This window comes from Narcine bancroftii, chromosome 4 (genome assembly GCF_036971445.1).
Source record: "Narcine bancroftii isolate sNarBan1 chromosome 4, sNarBan1.hap1, whole genome shotgun sequence".
Lineage (NCBI taxonomy): Eukaryota > Metazoa > Chordata > Chondrichthyes > Torpediniformes > Narcinidae > Narcine > Narcine bancroftii.
The window spans coordinates 34,285,627-34,304,332 of record NC_091472.1 but is presented as its reverse complement, the minus strand read 5'-3'; the positions used below and the strand labels follow the sequence as shown (position 1 = coordinate 34,304,332).

The 18,706-nt window shown below is 35.7% G+C and overlaps 1 protein-coding gene across 6 annotated transcripts in view; it reads right to left on the bottom strand.

Moving 5' to 3' along the window:
* fbxo11b (F-box protein 11b) overlaps positions 1-18,706 on the bottom strand; it is a 184,952-nt gene that overhangs the window by 128,352 nt on the left and 37,894 nt on the right. For 3 of the 6 annotated variants that reach the window (XM_069931037.1, XM_069931040.1, XM_069931038.1), the window contains exon 2: positions 6,593-6,720. In XM_069931037.1, coding sequence (XP_069787138.1) covers positions 6,593-6,720 — 128 coding nt within the window. Of the gene's footprint in view, positions 1-6,592; positions 6,721-9,164; positions 9,515-11,496; positions 11,568-16,831; positions 16,919-18,706 lie in introns of those variants that run through there. The other 3 variants (XM_069931042.1, XM_069931039.1, XM_069931041.1) reach the window with 3 other exon arrangements.

Below are 18,706 nucleotides of genomic sequence, written 5' to 3'. Positions count from 1 at the left end.
GAGGAACAACGCTTTATTTTCCATCTAGCCACCCTCCAGTCACATGGCACGAACATTGACTTTACTGCCTTCAACTAAATCTGCTTGCTTTTTCTTTCCTTTCCCCTTTTCCTGGCTTTTCAGTTGCTCCATCCATCCAGTTATCCCTCTTCCCCCTCAATGCTGCTGTCCTCCTTTCTCCATCTATCATCTCCAGCCTTTGCCACCACCCCCCACCCCCCAACTCTTTGTTCGGATGCTTTCTGGCATTTTCTCATACCATGAAGGTCTCAAGTCCAAAACAATGGTTCTGTATCTTTACCTTTGCTACATAAAGGACATTGTTTGACCTGCTGAGCTTCTCCAACATTTTGTGTTTTTTATCTCATCCACGATGCCAATAGATTTTTGTGATTTTCTATTTTATCTACATCTTGTATGGATTTCTTTTCTAAATTTAATTAACTATTATTGGAGTGTTTTTAATGAAGAATCTGTTTGGCTGCAGCAAGAATTTTGGATAATTTGTACATCAAGCTGTTTTGTGTGATGTGAAGCTAATTTCAGTGTAATGTTGGACAGTTTGACGATACAAAAAAAACAGATAAAAAAATGGCCTGTCCTGCAAACTAGAGAGGGTTTAGTTTTCTTTTTGGTAGATATATATGGGTCGGACAACATTGTGGGCCGAAGGGCTTGTACTGTGCTGTAATGTTCAAATTTCTATTAGCTTTTGTCTAAGCACATAGCAGTTTGCAGGTCTGGCCATTTTTATCTGGTTTTTTTTTGTATTGTAAAACGAGCCAACATTACACTAAAATTAGCTGCGCATTACACAAAGCAGCTTAATCATTGCCTTATAATTTTACCTCCTTCTGTCTCCACCACATTCCCTGTCACCAAAATTTATTTATTTATTTTCATTTTCCAGTTCTAACGACCAGTTTCATTCTCAAAAATATTAACTGATACTCTTTTGACAGATGCTGTCTCTTCTGCTTAGTTTTTCTCGTACCGTGTGTTTACTTGCTGCTATATCTAACATTCTTTGGATTATGATGGATGCATACATTTCCATGGAATCATCCCTGATAAGACACCTTGAAAAATAAAATCCAAGTTCTTAATTATTCCACAAGTAATATAACTAGGGAATTAAAATTATATATAGTTTAACTGAAGTCAGCAACAAAATAGTGCAAGTATACAGAAGTTACATTTAATATAGTTCTCTTTAATTAGATATGTACCTATCCACAATGTTAATTTACTTTATTTCAAAGTTGAAGTTCTTCAGAATACACGACATTTCCTTCTTTTGAATCTGATGTAAAATTATTTTTTTTATCTCCAACTTAACAGTTAACCACAGGAAATGTACAAAGTTTCAACGTTAAGGCTAACAACTCTTAGTGAATGCCTTTAACACTATTAATTCTCATGACAATTCAGGAAACTTGAACCTCCTAAATTGAAATTATTTATCAGATGGATAATTGGTATCAAAGGATCAAGATATATTCCCCAACAACATCACCAATCATCGTAGTCTCAATTGGATGTGGTATTAATTTTTGGACTGATAATCTTGCACATTATTGATAGATCCAAATGGCTGAGTATCCTGATTGGAACTCCTCCTTTTGGTTCAAGATAATGTGATGACCATCCAGGTGGTGAAAGTGTAAAGTAATGGTTTCATAAGAATACAAGTTGGGCGAGAAGCTTGGCCTACAATGCATCAATTTTCATGCTAAAGTGGCTCTTTCATGCAACCATTGGTTATTAAAATAGTGTACAGAGACATTTGTAGAAACATCAAATCCTGAGGTAATGTAGCAAATCAAGAAATGATTTAACAATTCAGCCCAAGTTTTTCAAAAAAATTCAATCATCATATTAACTTCATTTCCAAACTGGGAAAAATTGCATTTATTGAAGATTGATCACTTAACAAAAGTGCTCACATATTGATTTTCAAATGCAATTGTTTAATATTTTGTTAAATATATGCTTTAAATCAGGCCACTGTATGTTGCGGAATTACCAGCAGCGCTTATGAAAATGTTCAGCTAGCACTAAAATAACACTTCCCGTTAAATTAAGATTTATGTTTAAGATCTTTAATGTTCCGTTTAATGGACAGGAAACATGAACATTCTATTGTATTATATATACATCTTTAGATTTCAAATTTTCAGCATCTAGGTTTTCAGGTTTTCCCTGTGAAGTGTCATCCCTGCTCTTCTCTGTAAAGATGCTTCCTGCTTCAAGATTCCACTGGAATGTAAAAATAAGCCATAGATGATGAACTCTTCTAATCATTATCCCTTTCTACATCTTCAAGAAGAAAGCTTCAATCAAGATCTTAAATTCTGCTGCATTCCTTCATTCCACACATGCAATCTCAACACAATCTCCCAAACCTTGCTTCTTTTAAGCTACTACAATGACTGTGTGGCTTGGCATGACAAAACCACAGTAGTGGGTTGAATAAAAATGAGCCATGAATCAGCACACAGGAGCGAGGTTGAAAACTTGGTTGAATGGTGTACTAACATCAACCTCACAAGTCCATGAAGCTGATTGTAGACTTTAGGAAGGGAAATCCAGTAGTGTACAATCCAGTGATTATTGAAGGATCAGAGGTTAAGAGGGTGAGTAAATTTAAATTTCTGGGAGCCATGGACATTTCCTGGACCCAAGATACTAATGTCATCGTACAGAAAGTATGTCAGTGCCTCTACTTTCTCAGGGAGTTTAGGTATGACTTTGAAAATCTTGGCAAACTTCTACAGAAAGTGTGCTGACTGGCTCCATTGTGGCCTAGTATGGGCACACCAAGGCATCTGAGCGGAAACCCCTGTGAAAGATAGTGGACACAGCACAGTACATCACAGGCAAAAGTCTCCCCACCATTGACCAAATCTACATGGAACATTGCCTTTGGGAGAGCAACAGCAAGGATTTGCACAATCCAGGACATTATCTGTTCTCACTACTGCCATCAGGCAAGAGGTGTAGGTACAAGACTCATACTACCAGATTCAGAAACAGTTGGACTCAACAACCGGCTCAATCATACTCATTTACAGACTCAACAACAAGATCAGACTCATTTAAAGACCAACTTTGCACATTATTTATTTACTGAATTTTTTTTTCTTTATTGCAGTTCATTTATATTTCTGTTGTGTATATGCATCATTTAAAAAAATTTTTTTAAGTACAATTTACATTTACCCACAAGTGGAAAGTCTGCCTGGCCTGCAGGAAAAAGATCTCCATATTGTATGTGATGACATGTATGTATTCCAACAATAAATCTGAACTTTGACTTTTCCATTTATTCTAATCTCTCTTCATGGTCTCATTTTAATCAATTCAAAATTTTTATCTCAAACTCATCCCCGCATAATCACCCATTTTTTCTTTCCTTAAAATTCACCAAAATAAAGGTCCCAAGCCCTTTCCTTCTTCCAAGTCATAAAGGGTATCTCCAAAACTATGCCTATTTTTCTTGTAATGCAAAGAACAAAATTTTCCATTCCTTCCATTGCATAAAATTCCATTTGATCACAAATATAATTGTCCCTCTAATTCAGATTTTTTGCTGACCCCAGCATCCTCCTTGGAATTAATTCTCTTCCATTGTCCAGCTGTAGAACCCCTCCCTGCTTGTATCTGATTTTGACTATGCAATAAATATTTTTTTGTTAACATCTAGTTACATCTATGAAATCATCCTTTGTCTCCTTATTACTCATCTAAATTCTACCATTTTGTGATGTCACATTCAAAATGGTGGCAATATCCAACTTTACTTCTCATAACACCTCTGTTGTCTCTACATTGACAAACATCCAACTCTGGAAAAGCCTCTAATTTTCTCCATTTAAATATTTAGCAGTAGAGGCTCAGCATTCCCATGAAATGATTGGGCTGCATCTCTGTTGGTTATTCTATGCAATAAGTCACTTGTACAATTGTCACATTCGTTTCCAGTTAGGCAACAAGTTAAATTATTGCCAAAGCAGATAGCCATCTGGCAATCTTGTTAACTAAGTAATAAACCAGGAGTGGGAAACCTTTTAGTTTTTAATTTAAACATACAGCACAGTTACAGGCCATTTCAGCTCATGAGTACATATTGGGAGTGAGGGTTAATTGGGTGGCACAGACTCAAGGGTTGAAATGCTACATATCTAAATTAAAATGAAAAGGTTTCCCACCCCTGCGATAGACATGGGTACTGACCAAATCATAAAGTTTCTGCACAGGATGCAAGATTGTTTTGAAATTCTGTTGTGCAACAGAATTCCAATGAAGACTATAGCATTAATGGATCTTAATCTGCTTTTTAAGATCCAACTTAAAATCGAATGTGTACACTGACCCCAAATTCCTGACAGATCATTGAACAACAAGCTGCAAAAACATACCAATTTACCACTAAAGAGTTAATTTGATGCTTGGATTTAGCAATAAATAATGCCAATCCCCTTCTCCTTTATTTCCTAGGATGCTCATTATCAGGTTTGTCGTAACTATTACCAGTATGTATTCGAAAACAAAAAGACAAGTTTTTTGATAGCAAATCCACTTGGCATTACAACTTCTTAAAAAAAAAACTATTTTCTTCAAAGATCTTAGGTTACAAGGAACAAAACCTTTAAGAAAAATGAAGAAACAAATAATTTCAGAACATCGGGGGGGGGGGGGGGGGGAGTAACCACTCAAAAGGGATCACAAGTATTAAGCCACATCTAAAATGGTCCTAATATTTAAAAAAGCATAAATATTTGAATTACACTTGCAATATTCACCACAGTCTATAACTTTTATTAGATATAAATTGTGCTGTCACCCTGAGCATCACAAGAAATTCACTCCAAGTGGGGAAAAAAAACAATTTTGGGCAAAATTCTTGCTCGGCTGTTGATGACAAGTGATTCTATAAAATGCAACTTTTTTGCCATTTCTAAACATCATAATATTAAAAGAATGGAAAACACAAATGAAGAAGTGTCCAAAATTGCATCCACATTATTTCAAAATCAGTTAAACAATGACAGGAACAAAATCTACCTCACTTAATCCATTAATTGGGTCATCACATCAATATGGCCAAAGGCAACATACCATGTCTTCTTCACCACTTTACCCAAACATGCTACCTTTCCAGGATGCTATTGACGTAGGCCCTTTGATTATCAACATTATTTTCTGAGCAAATCCTACTGCAAAAGAATCACCATATTTGTCAGGATTTAATTTGGTTTGCTAAATCTTGCTGTGGCCTTAGACAACCTTCCTTGGTATCTACAACACCAGCAATATTCATATCACCTGCAAATTTGCTTACCATACATCATACATTATTTGTCCTCCTCCATTTTCTTTTCAGGAATTCTTATGCACTTTCTATGTTCCTCAAGGAAATCTGCCATTTTCACCCTACACCTTTTGTTTTCATCAACTCAACATCAGTAGTGATCCTGGGTTCCCTAATGTTGTACTATTACCTTTCAGCCTCACAGGAATTCTCGCCATCTCACTGTTAAACGACTTTTGTTTATATTTGCCCACTGACACTTCTACTACTTGTCAGCTTCATTTCCCCAAGATTAAATCCCGTTGAGTTTAATAGTATAGTTTGACTATCAAAGTACTGGCTCAAAAAACTCGACGAATTCCTCCCAATCTAAGTCCAAACATGAAGGCAATCCCAGCCAATATTGGGAAATTTGAAATTCCTCTATAATGCTCATGCTCTTACACCTTTCTACATAGTTACTCCTCCATCTTCTGTTGGCTACTGAGGAGTCCATGGTATAAACCCAGCAAAATAACTAGAACTTTACAGCACAGTACAGGCCCTTCTGCCAACAATGCTGTGCTGACCCATATAAACCTACCAAAAAGGAAACTCAAAACTCAAACCTCCCTATCTCATAGCCCATTTTACTCCTTTTTTATTTCTACTTACATGGCAAAATTAAAAGAGCCTTCCAAAATATCACCCTTGGGTAGTGGGTGATGTTATCCCAAATTAATAATGCGATACTATCTAGTCTTATCTTTACGCTTGCTTGTAAGCCTGAAACAAATGAATTCTGAAAAATTGAGCTGCAATTTTTTTCCATGTTTCTGACTGCAATAATACCACATTCTCATGTGCTAATCAACGCTCAAAGTTCATTGGTCTTGCCCATCAGGTTAAGTATCAAAATAAATGTTGTTTAAATTATGTGTTTTATCATACTCTTATTATGCACTGGACTTGCTTTAGTTTATACTCCATATATAATTCCAATTCCCTCTTGCTGTATTACAGTTGAATCTGATTTTGCTTGAAAGCTAAAGATTACATACCAGACTCCCATTCAAATCTACAAAGTATCAATTTTAATGGCAAAACTAAGTAAGCAGTACCTGAGATCTTCCCCTCAGGGCTCCCACCAACCCAAGACTGGTGGCCCTATTATTGACAAGATGGTAATAGTTTACACACTGTATCAGCTATGCTTTCATAAATTAAATCTACACATGAGTAAGATAGTGTGGGACAACACAAAGATACAGTTTTCTGCATTACAACTGTGAGTCTCACCTCCATATTATTTTTTGCAGGATAAGCTGCTCTTTTAGACAGTAGAGACTTTCTCCGTAGCTGGTATGGGCTATTTTGTGCACCAGGTCCTGATTCTTCCACAATCATGTCTGCAGGGACATCTTCATCTATATAAAAAAAATAGCTGGTTTTCATAAGGAGCATAAGGGAGGAAACACATGCCCTTCATAAAACATGTCAACTGGTTAAACTGTAATAATTTGCCAAAACATTTTCAACTCAATAGACAACACCATTCATTTATAGACCACATGCAACCAATGCTCACCCCAATAACAATAGCATAAATCCATCCAAGATTTCCACCAAAAACAATAGTGAGGCCTGCAATGGAAAAATGGGGTAGATTTTCAATCCTGAAACAAGTCCAGGACACTTACCCATACATATCTGGTTTCCAGGACGAACCGTTTATTTAAAAGGCATCTTCAGCATTATACTTGGCTGTTTTGGTGGACTCCGTACAGTGTCCAAATGTAGGGCTTTTACCAGCTGTCAACATTTTTTCTCTGACACCAACATGATTTCTGTCTGGAAATGGAAACCAGCTCCACACAGAAAATGTAAAGTATTTTCTATTCCTTAAAAATCAAGATTGCCTGATTAAATTTCCTTGAGATTCTCGGCTGAAGTTGTAGCATACAATATAATTGCATTCATGGTGAAATCTAAAAAAACTAACACAGCATGTAAAATATTATATCTATAAACCTCAAGAAATTAATGATTTATTTTATGATTTTTATTTCAATTTATATCGATTTGAGTCTAGTTGAGAGGAGATTAAAATTGAGATTAGCTAGTTTGAATTATGGGGATGAAAGAGATTTAGGTGCCCCCTTTACGGCAAGAGAGGTTAGTGAGGTAGAGTTCATTGCAGAGTGGTAAATCACTGGGGGAGGATAGTTTTTTGCCTGAATTTTTAAAGAAATTTAAGGACCTTTTAATATCCCCTTTTATAGAGCTGTTAAGCAGTGGAATCCCATTCTCTACCAGAACCTTTTTCAAATGCAATTATTAGTTATACCAAAGAAAGATAGAGATCCGTTAAAGTCCGCATCTTATAGACCAATATCATTATTGAATGTAGATTATAAAATTATTGCTAAATTTTATGTGAATAGAGTAACTAAATATTTACCAAAGTTAATTCATATGGATCAAACAGGGTTTGTTAAAAAGTGACAATCTGCTGACATTGTTGCTAGGTTGATTAATTTAATTCATTTAGCCAGAAAAGAGGTGACTTAACTGTTGGAATAGCTTTAGATGCAGAGAAGGCTTTTAATAGGTTAGAATGGGATTTTTTTGTTTAAGGTACTGGAAAAGCTTGGTTTTGGACCGACTTTATAAATTGGGTTAAAACAAAAATCCATCTGCAGAAGTGGTGACAGATGGACAAATTTCTACTTCTTTTCAATTAACTAGATTGAATGGACGGATGTCCTTTATCACTCGCTCAGTTTATTTTGGCAAGAGCCTTTAGCGGAGTTAATAAGACAAGATTTTAAGATTAAGGGTATAAAGGTTAATCAAGAAAAAATAAATTTGTTTGCTGATAATGTTTTCGTTTATTTGACAGACCCTATGCATTTGCTTCAATTACATACAAGACAGGAAAAAATATGGTTAAGTATCTGTCTCCATTTGGGACAAAAATGAAGTTTTGCCCTTAGTTAAGGGTGATTATACTCAATGTAGAAAGGCCATTCAATTTAGGTGGCCAGATGCTGGAATTACACATTTAGGTATTATGGTCAATAATGATTTAAATAATTTATATAAATTGAACAATTTGCCTCTACTTAATAAAATTAAGGGGGAATTATGGAATAAAATTGATTATGAAATACGCATGATAGTTTTAATTTCAGGAAAGATGCCTTTATGTCAAAATAGACATTCCATTTTCTATGGATAATCAATTTTTGAGGACTTGGATGTATATGGGTATTGAGGGAATAGAGGATTGTTTTGAAGCTAGAAGATTTATAACATTTGAACGAATGAAGAATAAATTTAATGTGCCAATTTTCTATTAGTTTTATCAGTCAAGAAAGCTTTAAATTGATAATGTCCAAGTTTAACTTTACCTAGTCAGAGTGAATTAGAATTATTGATTCATAATAGTAATGTAAATAAAATTATTTCTATAAGGTATAATTTACTTCAAAAGAAAGCCCCTAAAATAAATCGAGATTAAGATGGGAAGCGGATTTAAATAGACAAATAGATGAGAAAGATTAGATGCAATTACGTAGAGATAATATTGTTACAAGATCAAACCAGCAACCACAAAGAAGGTATATCACACAGGGGTAAGGATGAACAATTACTTTATTAACAAAAAATTCACTTTCAAACTTTAATTCAAAAATACCCCCTTTAATAACAATGACCACTGGTTACTATGCAAATTTCTATAACAGTGTAAAACTAATAAATTCCCCAGCCTAAATATAACATACATAATCAAAGTCTAAGTTATATTTCCAACCAGCCCACAGTAAAATTTAAGACATAAAACAAACACAAAACACACAAAACACACAAAACTTTGATCTCAACCGAAGCAAAGATCATAAACAAAATTCAGTTTGCTTGGTAAACTGAAGCCAAAAGATCTTTGAGAGAGAGAGAGAGAGAGAGAGAGAGAGAGAGAGAGAGAGAGAGAGAGAGAGAGAGAGAGAGAGAGAGAGAACACAAAATTCAAAGTTGTCTTGTGTTGCTTGCAGAGAGAACAACCAGATCCTTCTGGCTGCCTTCAGAATGTTCATCCTTTTTGAAATCTCAACATTCTAAACTGTGTCCTCCAGACCATGACTGATGTTCTGGGCCTTCTTCCACTCCACAGCACCCCCCAGTGATGGTTTATCATCCAAGTCCAGAAATTTTTAGATCATTTTCTGCACATGCTCAGTCCATCTCCCACTCTCTCAGCAGTCCACCTTCACCTTGGCTCTTAAAGGCAAACTGTCACTTTTTAACATAAAACCACACAACACATAGGCCAATACACAACACAGAACTCTGTAACAATGACAAAAATTATTAATGTTAGACAAGGATTGGTTCAATTTTTTTTAAAAAGCATCAGTTATATTTGACTCCTCAAAAATTTAAAAAATTGAACCCTACATTACCAGATTTATGTTTTACATGTAGTCAAGAGATTGGATCATTTTTGCATTCTACTTGGAAGTGTCCTGAAGTTGAGCATTTTTGGTTGGAAATATTTTTGGAACTAATTACAGGGGTTAAGTGCCCACAGGATCCAGTTGTTTTTGTTGGGTAATATTAGGACAATAAGACTTAAATTGAAATTAACTATGTATCAAATTGAATTTGTACAAATTGCTTTAGCAGTTTCTTGGAAGCCTATAGTTATTACTTGGAAATCAGACACAGATTTAGGGATGGACAGATGGCATGTGGAACTTCATAGCTGTATTCCACTTGAGAAGATTATTTATAGTTTATAAAATAAATATCAGATATTTTGGAAAATATGGTGCCTATATTTGCAAAATGTGGTTTAACAGACTCTCTGGAGAACTCACCTCTTGGTAACCTCCAACATTATTATTATTATTTAAAACTTTATGATATATAGTTTATCCCATTGACATTGTCCAGTCTTTTTTCTATTCTTTATTTCTCTCTTTTTTCTTTTTTGGGGGTTTGGGGAGGGAGTGGAAGAGTTTTGTATACCATATGTATAATTTTTGAAGTATTTTTTAATTGAATTAAATGTATTTTCTGTTGTGGTTTAAAAATTATTAATTTTTTTTTAAACATGTAAAATATTGGATAGAATCAATACTTTCAAAGAGATAGTAAATATAATGAAGCATCTCAAGGCAATGATAACAAGCACAAAATCATATAACATGACATTCACACCAGAATCAAAAGCTTAGACAAAAAGATATTTTAAATAATTTCTTCAAGGAAGAGTTTTAGAAAGATTCTTAAGATTGGGATTTTAGCATTTGAGGCACAATAATTGTAGTTGAATTAAAAATGGGACCACCCCAAAATACCAGAATTTGAGCCATTTCGATAGTTTTTTTTCCTGTTACAGAAAATCAAGCATAGAAGAGCTTCATTTACCATGAGTGCAAGACAAATAAGACTATTCTGATTTGGGCTAAAGGAACTGTAATAATTTGTAAAAGGAGTAAATTATTAAATTGTACCAGGAATTTAGCAGATGAAGAAATACTTGAATGGCTTTAGCAATGAAAATATCCATTGCATCACGAGTTATCAACAGTGCAATTATAAGCACAACTATTGGCCATTTCATGGCTACCATAAGAGCTAGGCCATTCTGCCCAGAGTCTGTTCAGTCATTTAAATCATGGCTGATGTATTTTTTTTCTCTCTCAATTCCATTCTCTTGCCTTCTCCCCATAATCTTGATTAAAGATTTAGGAGAGGGAAGAGTACCAAAAGGGATAAAACAATTAACACAACATTTCTTTGCTATTGTTAACAGTTCATTCTGTCATCAAGTTCAGTGAACAAGCTCAATAATGCTTCAGATACCATTTTTATAACGAGCATGTCTGAACCCAACCTAAGAGCTCTGATCCCAACCTGATGACCTGCATTCCAAGGTTCTGAAAGATGTGGCTCTGCATATTGTAAATTCACTATTTTTGAAATTACATACAGTCTAGAACAGTTCCCACAGTTTGGAAAGGATTGTAGCCCCATTATTAAATAAAGGAGAATGAGAGAAAACTGATTACAGACTAGTTAGCCTTACAAGGGAAATTGCTACAAATAATGGAAGTAGTAACTTGGCATTAAAAAAAGGATCAGACAGGGTCCTTATGTAATATTACAAAGTTATTCTTAATTGTTAATGAACTTGCATTTCCTATTTAGTTGATCCTGGCTGCCACTGCTCCTTTTTAGGAATTTAGAATGCATCTTTCTTTTAAATTCTAACTGTAACTGTACAATTGAGTAAAGCTTTGAAAGCAGCCCCCAACTTTTTCATTCTCACAATTTACTCTTCTTCCCTCCCTAAAAAAAATACTAGCAATATCAAGCAACACTTTATGGGACTACTCCCATCCATATCGATTGGGAGGTTTTGGTACACGACCAGATCTCCTTAGTTTTTTGTGGAGCTATGGTTTCATCATCCTCCATACTTGGGCACGTCATATCTTCCTCCTCCAGTATCGGTACCTCCGGATTTCTTTGACCTTGTTCTAGAATAGAAGATGTGGGGATTGCCCAGGCTTCTGGACAACATGCCAAGTCACAGACACAGTAGACTCCTGTCCATCTGTTGTTTGCATAGGTTAGATTACTGTCAAGGAGTATAACTTGATCTACAAGTGGTTCGCTCTTGTTACTCCTCACAAACCTTCTTAGTAATATGGGTCCAGGGGTTATTAGCCAGGAGGATAGTGAATTTCCATGGGATGAACAGCATTGGAATGCAAAAAATGTTCATAGAGTGTAGTATTTGATTCTGTACATAACAGCGATCTTTGAGAAGCAAGAGGGATGTGGTGTAACACTATTCGGGTAGGGGTTACATGATATAAGAGCCAAACGGACTGCTTTCCATATGATGCCATTGAATCTCTCTATTCCTGATTGGGTGGTATGGGGTAGAATGATTTGTGGCCACCCCTTTCTGGAAGAGAATCTTTCAGATCTTTAGACATGAAGGTGGTGCCTCAATCAAAGTGTATGTAATTTGGCATTCCAGATAGGCTAAATAGCAGATTCATGTATCTAATTACTGTTGTAGTATGCATATTGAGACATGGAAAGGCAAAGGGGAAATGCGAGTATTCGTCAACTACTGTAAGTAGATCTGGGTTATGCAAAACTTAAAGGTCCCTTGAAATCAACACTAAGCCATTTCATAGGTTTTGCTGCTTTGATAAGAGTTCCACCTGGTGGGTGGTAGAACTGAGGCTATAGTTCAGCACAGACCCTGCATGAAGCACGTCTTTTTGACATCTTCTGAAGGGGAGATTCTTTGTTCGAACAAAATGAAACAGTTATTCCTGGATGACAAGGTCTATTGCGAATATCAGCTAGTGTGGAGGTAGTAAAGGGTGAACGTGTATGCCCGACTAAATGTGTCAAGGACCACATTCTCTTTCCCAGGATGGTATTTTATTGTGTAACTAAATACTGCAAGTTCCAACCTCCATTCTTGAATCTTTGCATTCTTTATTTTGTATGCTTTTTACTGTCAAACATAAAGGCTACAGACCTCTGATCAGTAACCAAGTCAAAAATGGTACTAGTAGTGGCTCCATTTGCACACTGCCTCAATGAAGAAAGTTGCCTCTTTCTCTATAATGTGGTAGTGCAATTCATTTCCTTGATGCATCTTTGAAAAGGACAGCAGAAATAGCCACATCAGATGTGTCACACTCTACCTCAAGAGGTAAAGTTTTCATTCACTGAGTGCAGGGTGGCTTCCACCAACTCTCTCTTTAGTAAGTTAAAGGTGTTCAGGGCATTTTCCTCCATTGGAAATTTCTCTGTAGTTACCATCAGTTGAAACTTGTTAGAAAACTCATGAATCCATTTGGCATAAGCAAACACCTCAAGTACCCTTTTTAAGGATCACAAATTTTCTGGTGGAAGAAGTCTCTCAGGATCCACACAGTATCCAAGGACATTAATGGAAATTTACAGACTCCACAGTCTTTGAATCATTAAGTGTTAGGTTCCTCTGACTGATGGTCTTCACAAATTTCTTTACATTTTGATCATGTCCCTCTTGTGTATGTCCAGCAATAGTGATATTATCAAGGTAAGGCTCTTTGCAGTTTTTCTTCTCCAACATGTCCATAGCTCACTGGAAGGCAGCTACCCCATTTCTGACTTCAAATGGAATCCTACAAAATTGGTATAAAAGTCCATTGGCTTCAAAAGCCATACACTTCTATCTGACTCCTTGATGATAGGTGCTTTTCAGGTCAAAGTTAGAGAACACACTATATTTTGGAAGTTTGTTCACCATTTCATCAATTCTTGGCAAGGGGTAAGCATCCAATTCCATATATTGATGGATTGTGAATAACAGATATTCGCTTCTTGTGTTGGTGGGTAGGATCCTTCACCACTACCACATGGGCTCGCCACGGTGATATGCACGTCTCAATTGTGCCTTCTGAAAGTAATTGGTAAATGTCCTCTGCAATGAAATCCTGGTCATCTTTGCTAAAGCTTCTTGATTTGGCAGCACTTGGTTTTTACAGCTTGGTGAGAAGTTTGGGAAAAAAAGGATGGCTCTTCTATTTTTACTGTTGTCAGTGCACAGAAATGATCAGCTCCATTCCCCATTGGCTCAGACAAGGGTCCTCCATATTCAAATTTCACACTCAGATGCATACACTGGAAATCTTGGCCAAGTATTAAGTTAGAACATAGGTGCTTCAATATACCAAGTTGAGTGGCTATTAAGACTAAGAGTTAGGTCCCAAAAAAAATCATTGGGAACTAGTGTTTAAAGTTTTCTGACCCATTGTAACATCTTTACTGGCTGGGTGAACCTTTAATTTTAGCTCCCACATGACTTTTTTGCTAATGTAACCATCAGTGCTGCATGAATTCAACAGAGCACTTAACTTTTTACCATTCATAATCACAAAGGGTGCAGATTAAGAGAGTCCTTGTGGCACATTATTAAGTGTAGCCAGTACCTGAAAATTGACCACTGTTGCCACTGAGCTTGGTGAGGCTGGATTTGCAAACCCAGGCATAATGTCCCTTCTTGGCACATTTACAACGGGTAGCCTTATATTCTGGACAATTTCTCTTACTGTGAATGGCAAGAGAAACCAAAGAAGAAAAAATTCCATTTTGTATTATGTGGTTTCTCAAGAGCAACTAAAAGGTTATCAGGCAGCACTGCTAAAGAATCCTTCTCACATACCTGCGGTACCTGTGATGGTTCAGGGTTTACTACTATAGCTATATGGCCACCACGGTAGCATATGCTTCATTATTGTGTTGAGCTACATCTAACGGAGTAGCTTAGTTATAAGTAGTCTGTAAGTCCAGTGTTTTGTTTTCTCAGAAAAGCTAGCGTATTGCACGTGAGGCAATGCCAGTGATGAACACGTCATGCATTGCCTTGTTTGCACACTGCTCCACACTATGATCTCGAAAACTACAGTTTCTCTAAATTTTACAACTCTGAGGAAATTATCTCATGATTCTCCTGGCTTTTGCTGCCTGGTAGCCAGTAAATGTCTGGCAAAAACCTCATAGGGAGTCTTCACATATAAACCGTCCAACTTAAAGATAGCAGAGTCAAAATTGTCACATCTTTCTAGGTATTCAAAAGTCCAAGAACTTGGGCCTCCACACCATCTCCATGTTTGTCAATTAAGTGGAGTAAATTATGAGAATGTAAAGCTTGGCGGCTGCTTTCCCAGCTTTACTTAATTGTACAGTTAGAATTTAAAAGAAAGGCGCATTCTAAATTCCTAAAGAGGAGTGGAGGCAGCCAGGATCAACTAAATAAGAAATGCCAACTTGTTAACAATTAAGAACACCTTTGCAATATTACAGTGTATGTATGCAGTTAAATCAGTTTTAATAAATTTGTAATGGTATTTTTTTGAGGTTGTAAGATGTAGAATACCCCAGGGCAAACCAATGGATGTGGTGTACATGGAACTTTAGAAAGCTTTTAATAAAGTGCCACACTAAACGTCATAAAACAAAATTAGATCATGAGGTTGGGGTTAATGTATTACTTCTATGGATTGAGGATTAGTCGTGGAGAGAAAATACATGGGAATGAACTTTTCAGTCCCTTTCACGCTGGCAGTTGAGCGTGGGTTGAACCTGGGAATTTACCAGGTGAACACTACGAACCTGATTTTGGAGCGGGGGTGGGGGGAAAAAGAGATATAAATCGTCCTGGGATTGGATACAACCAAGGAAGTTGCATCAGAGCAAAGCTGTTTTGACTTGGCTCCAATGTAAACAGTCACCCACTACACCAGGTAGCGTTAGTGGCGATATTGCCTGACTGCATGCAACATCCTGGCAGGAAACCCAGTCAGTCTGGCCTCTTGTTTGATGGGAAGGTCGGTATTTCAGTGTAGTTAAGGCTAGTGTTCTGTTTTCAAAGGTTTTTAGTGTTGGTGTTAGTGTAGTATTTTTTTTATATTTTATTTATTAGAAAAATAAGTAATAACCACAATTACATAATAAAAATATTAAGAACTTTTCATGGTTACAGAGAAAAAACCTACAAGAAATCCTAAAAAATCCTCATCTCCCCTCCCCCCAAACCTCACCCCCCCCCCCATTAACCTAATTCTAACCCACCTACCCCCCTAAATAGGAAGAAGAGCTAAAATAGATAAGAATACCTCATCATTCATTTACTATCTGATAAGGAGATCCAGCAGCATTCGGGGCTAACATCAAATTTTCAAATTAAAATAATCCAAATACATAATATTTATCCCGTAAATCAGAAGTTATCTTCTCCATTGGTACACAAGACCTCATTTCTGAATGCCATCTTTGTAAATTAAGCTCCATTAGATCTTTCCACAAAACAGCTATACATTTCCTTGCTACTGCTAGCGCTAATCGCAAGAATGCCATTTGAAATTTATCCAATTTATAAATCAATGCCATTTCACTAACTTCCCCAATTAAAAAAGATCTCTGGATCTAGAGAAAATTTTATTTTCAAAATATCTTAATCTAGTTCAAAAACCCTTAACTTTCTCGCAAAACCAAACTGAATGCAAAAATGTACCGTTTTGCTCGTTACATCGAAAACACAAATCTGTAGCACTCAGTTTATATCTTTACAAACGCTCTGGAGTTAAATATAGTTGATGTATAAAATTATAAATCACCAATCTGTACCTAAAATTAACCAACTTTGTCATAGTATCTCTATTAATCCTCCAACAATCCATTTCAAATTGAACTCCCAGATCCTACTTCCATTTAAATCTCAATTTATGCAAGTCAATCTTATGCATATTTGCTGCAACAATTTATACATTTCCGAAATGAACCCCTGCTTTCCCCCATCTTGAAACAACACTTCAAATGTCGATTCCTTGGGTAAATCCAGATATCTCCCTAAACAGTCATGCAACATTGATTTAAGTTGATAACAACAGAAAAGAATATATTAGAGATTTGATATTTTTCCTTCAACCTTTCAAATGTTGAAAAACGACTCACCTCAAAACAGTCATTTATCATTTGAATTCCTTTCTGGTTCCAAATTTTAAGGAGGTCATTGTGAATCGTAAAAGGTAGTCATTTATTCTGAAACAAAGGAGTATATCTAGACAATCCACTTGCAAGTCCCAAGTTTTACTAACTTCTTCCCACATATTTATCAAATGAAATAAAACTGGGGATTTATGACTCCTAATAGTTTTAATATTTCATTTATAAATGAAATGGTCCATTCTGTCCTCTCCAATTCAATATCTAACCAAGTTACAAAACTATCTAAATCAAACACTCTATTAATAATTTTCAATTGGGCAGCATAATAATAATTTACAAAATTTAGAAGTTGCATACCCAATAACTCATATTTCCAAGTTAATTTATGCATAGAAACCCTCACTAATTTTCCCTTCCACAAATATTTCCTCACCAACACATTTAAATCTTTTTTAAAATCTCATTGGTACCTTACAAGGTATATTCTGAAAAAGATATTGGAGTCTAGGAAATATATTCATTTTTATACAATTCACTCTTCCTACCAATGTTGATGGTAAATCTTTTCATTTAATCAAATCCTTGTTTATTACAGACAGTAATGGCAAGTAATTCAAATCCACTAATTGATTTATATTTTTATTCTCTTTAATAACTAAATATTTAATACAATTTGATCACTTAAGTCCTACTACCCCTTTACATTCAGAATAATCAGTTTTCAACAACGGCATAAGTTCACACTTATTCCAATACATTTTATAGCCAGATAACTCCCCGTACTGTAACAATCTTTCCTGCAACATCTTCAAAGACTCTTTTGGGTCAGTCACGTATACATCATCTGCAAATAAACTAGTCTTATGTTCCGTTAAACCTAATGTAATACCCATTATTTTATCTTGTCTTATTAATTGTGCTAAAGGTTCAATCACCAATGCAAACAAAGCAGGTGACAGAGGACACCCTTGTCTAGTAGATCAATCCAAATTAAAAGATTCCGATAAAATTCCATTGGTCACTACTCTCACCTTAGATTGTTTATGAACATTGTTCAGAACTGAAATTTTTCCAATATTTAAAAAAAAGCATTCTACTCTATCAAAAGCTTTTTCAACATCCAACAATAAACCCAAAGCTAGGTGGGACTATTCCTGGGAAACATTTATCAGACTGATCAATTTGACCACATTGTCTGCTGAATATCTACCTTTAATAAAGCCAGTTTGATCAATATGACTCAAGTTCAGTAAATACTGCGCTATCTATTTGAAAAAACTTTAGTCAAAATCTTTTAATCAACATTTAAGCCTACAAGACCCTGGGCTTAACAGATCTTTATCTTTAAGAATCACCGTAATTATTGCTTGAGAAAACTATTCCAGAACCGATTGCAAATCCAGTACCTGTTGAAGAACTTGCTCAAATAATGGAAAAACAAGATTTTGAAACTTTTTATAAAATTCCACCGTAAACCACTCCTTCCCCAGGAGATTTACCATTTGGCATTGAATTCAAAGCCGATCTAATTTCTTTCAAACCAATTGGTTTCTCCAAATAATCCCTACTCCAGTCATTTAACTTTGGCAACTGCAGTCCGAAGAACTTCTCTATTTTGTTCTCATCTTGTCCTGTTTCAGAGGTATATAATTTTCTATTAAATGCCTTAAACTGGTTGTTAATACCTTGCAACCTATAAGATACTTCTGAATTCTTCCTTACTGCTTTTATCCTTTTTGACATTTGTTCAGATTTTAACTGCCATGCCAATACCTTGTGTTTTTATCTCCCAACTCATAATGTCTGATTACATAGTTGTAATAGCCGTTCAACTCTGTAGGTTTGAAACGTATTGTATTCCAATTTCAATACATCCAATTT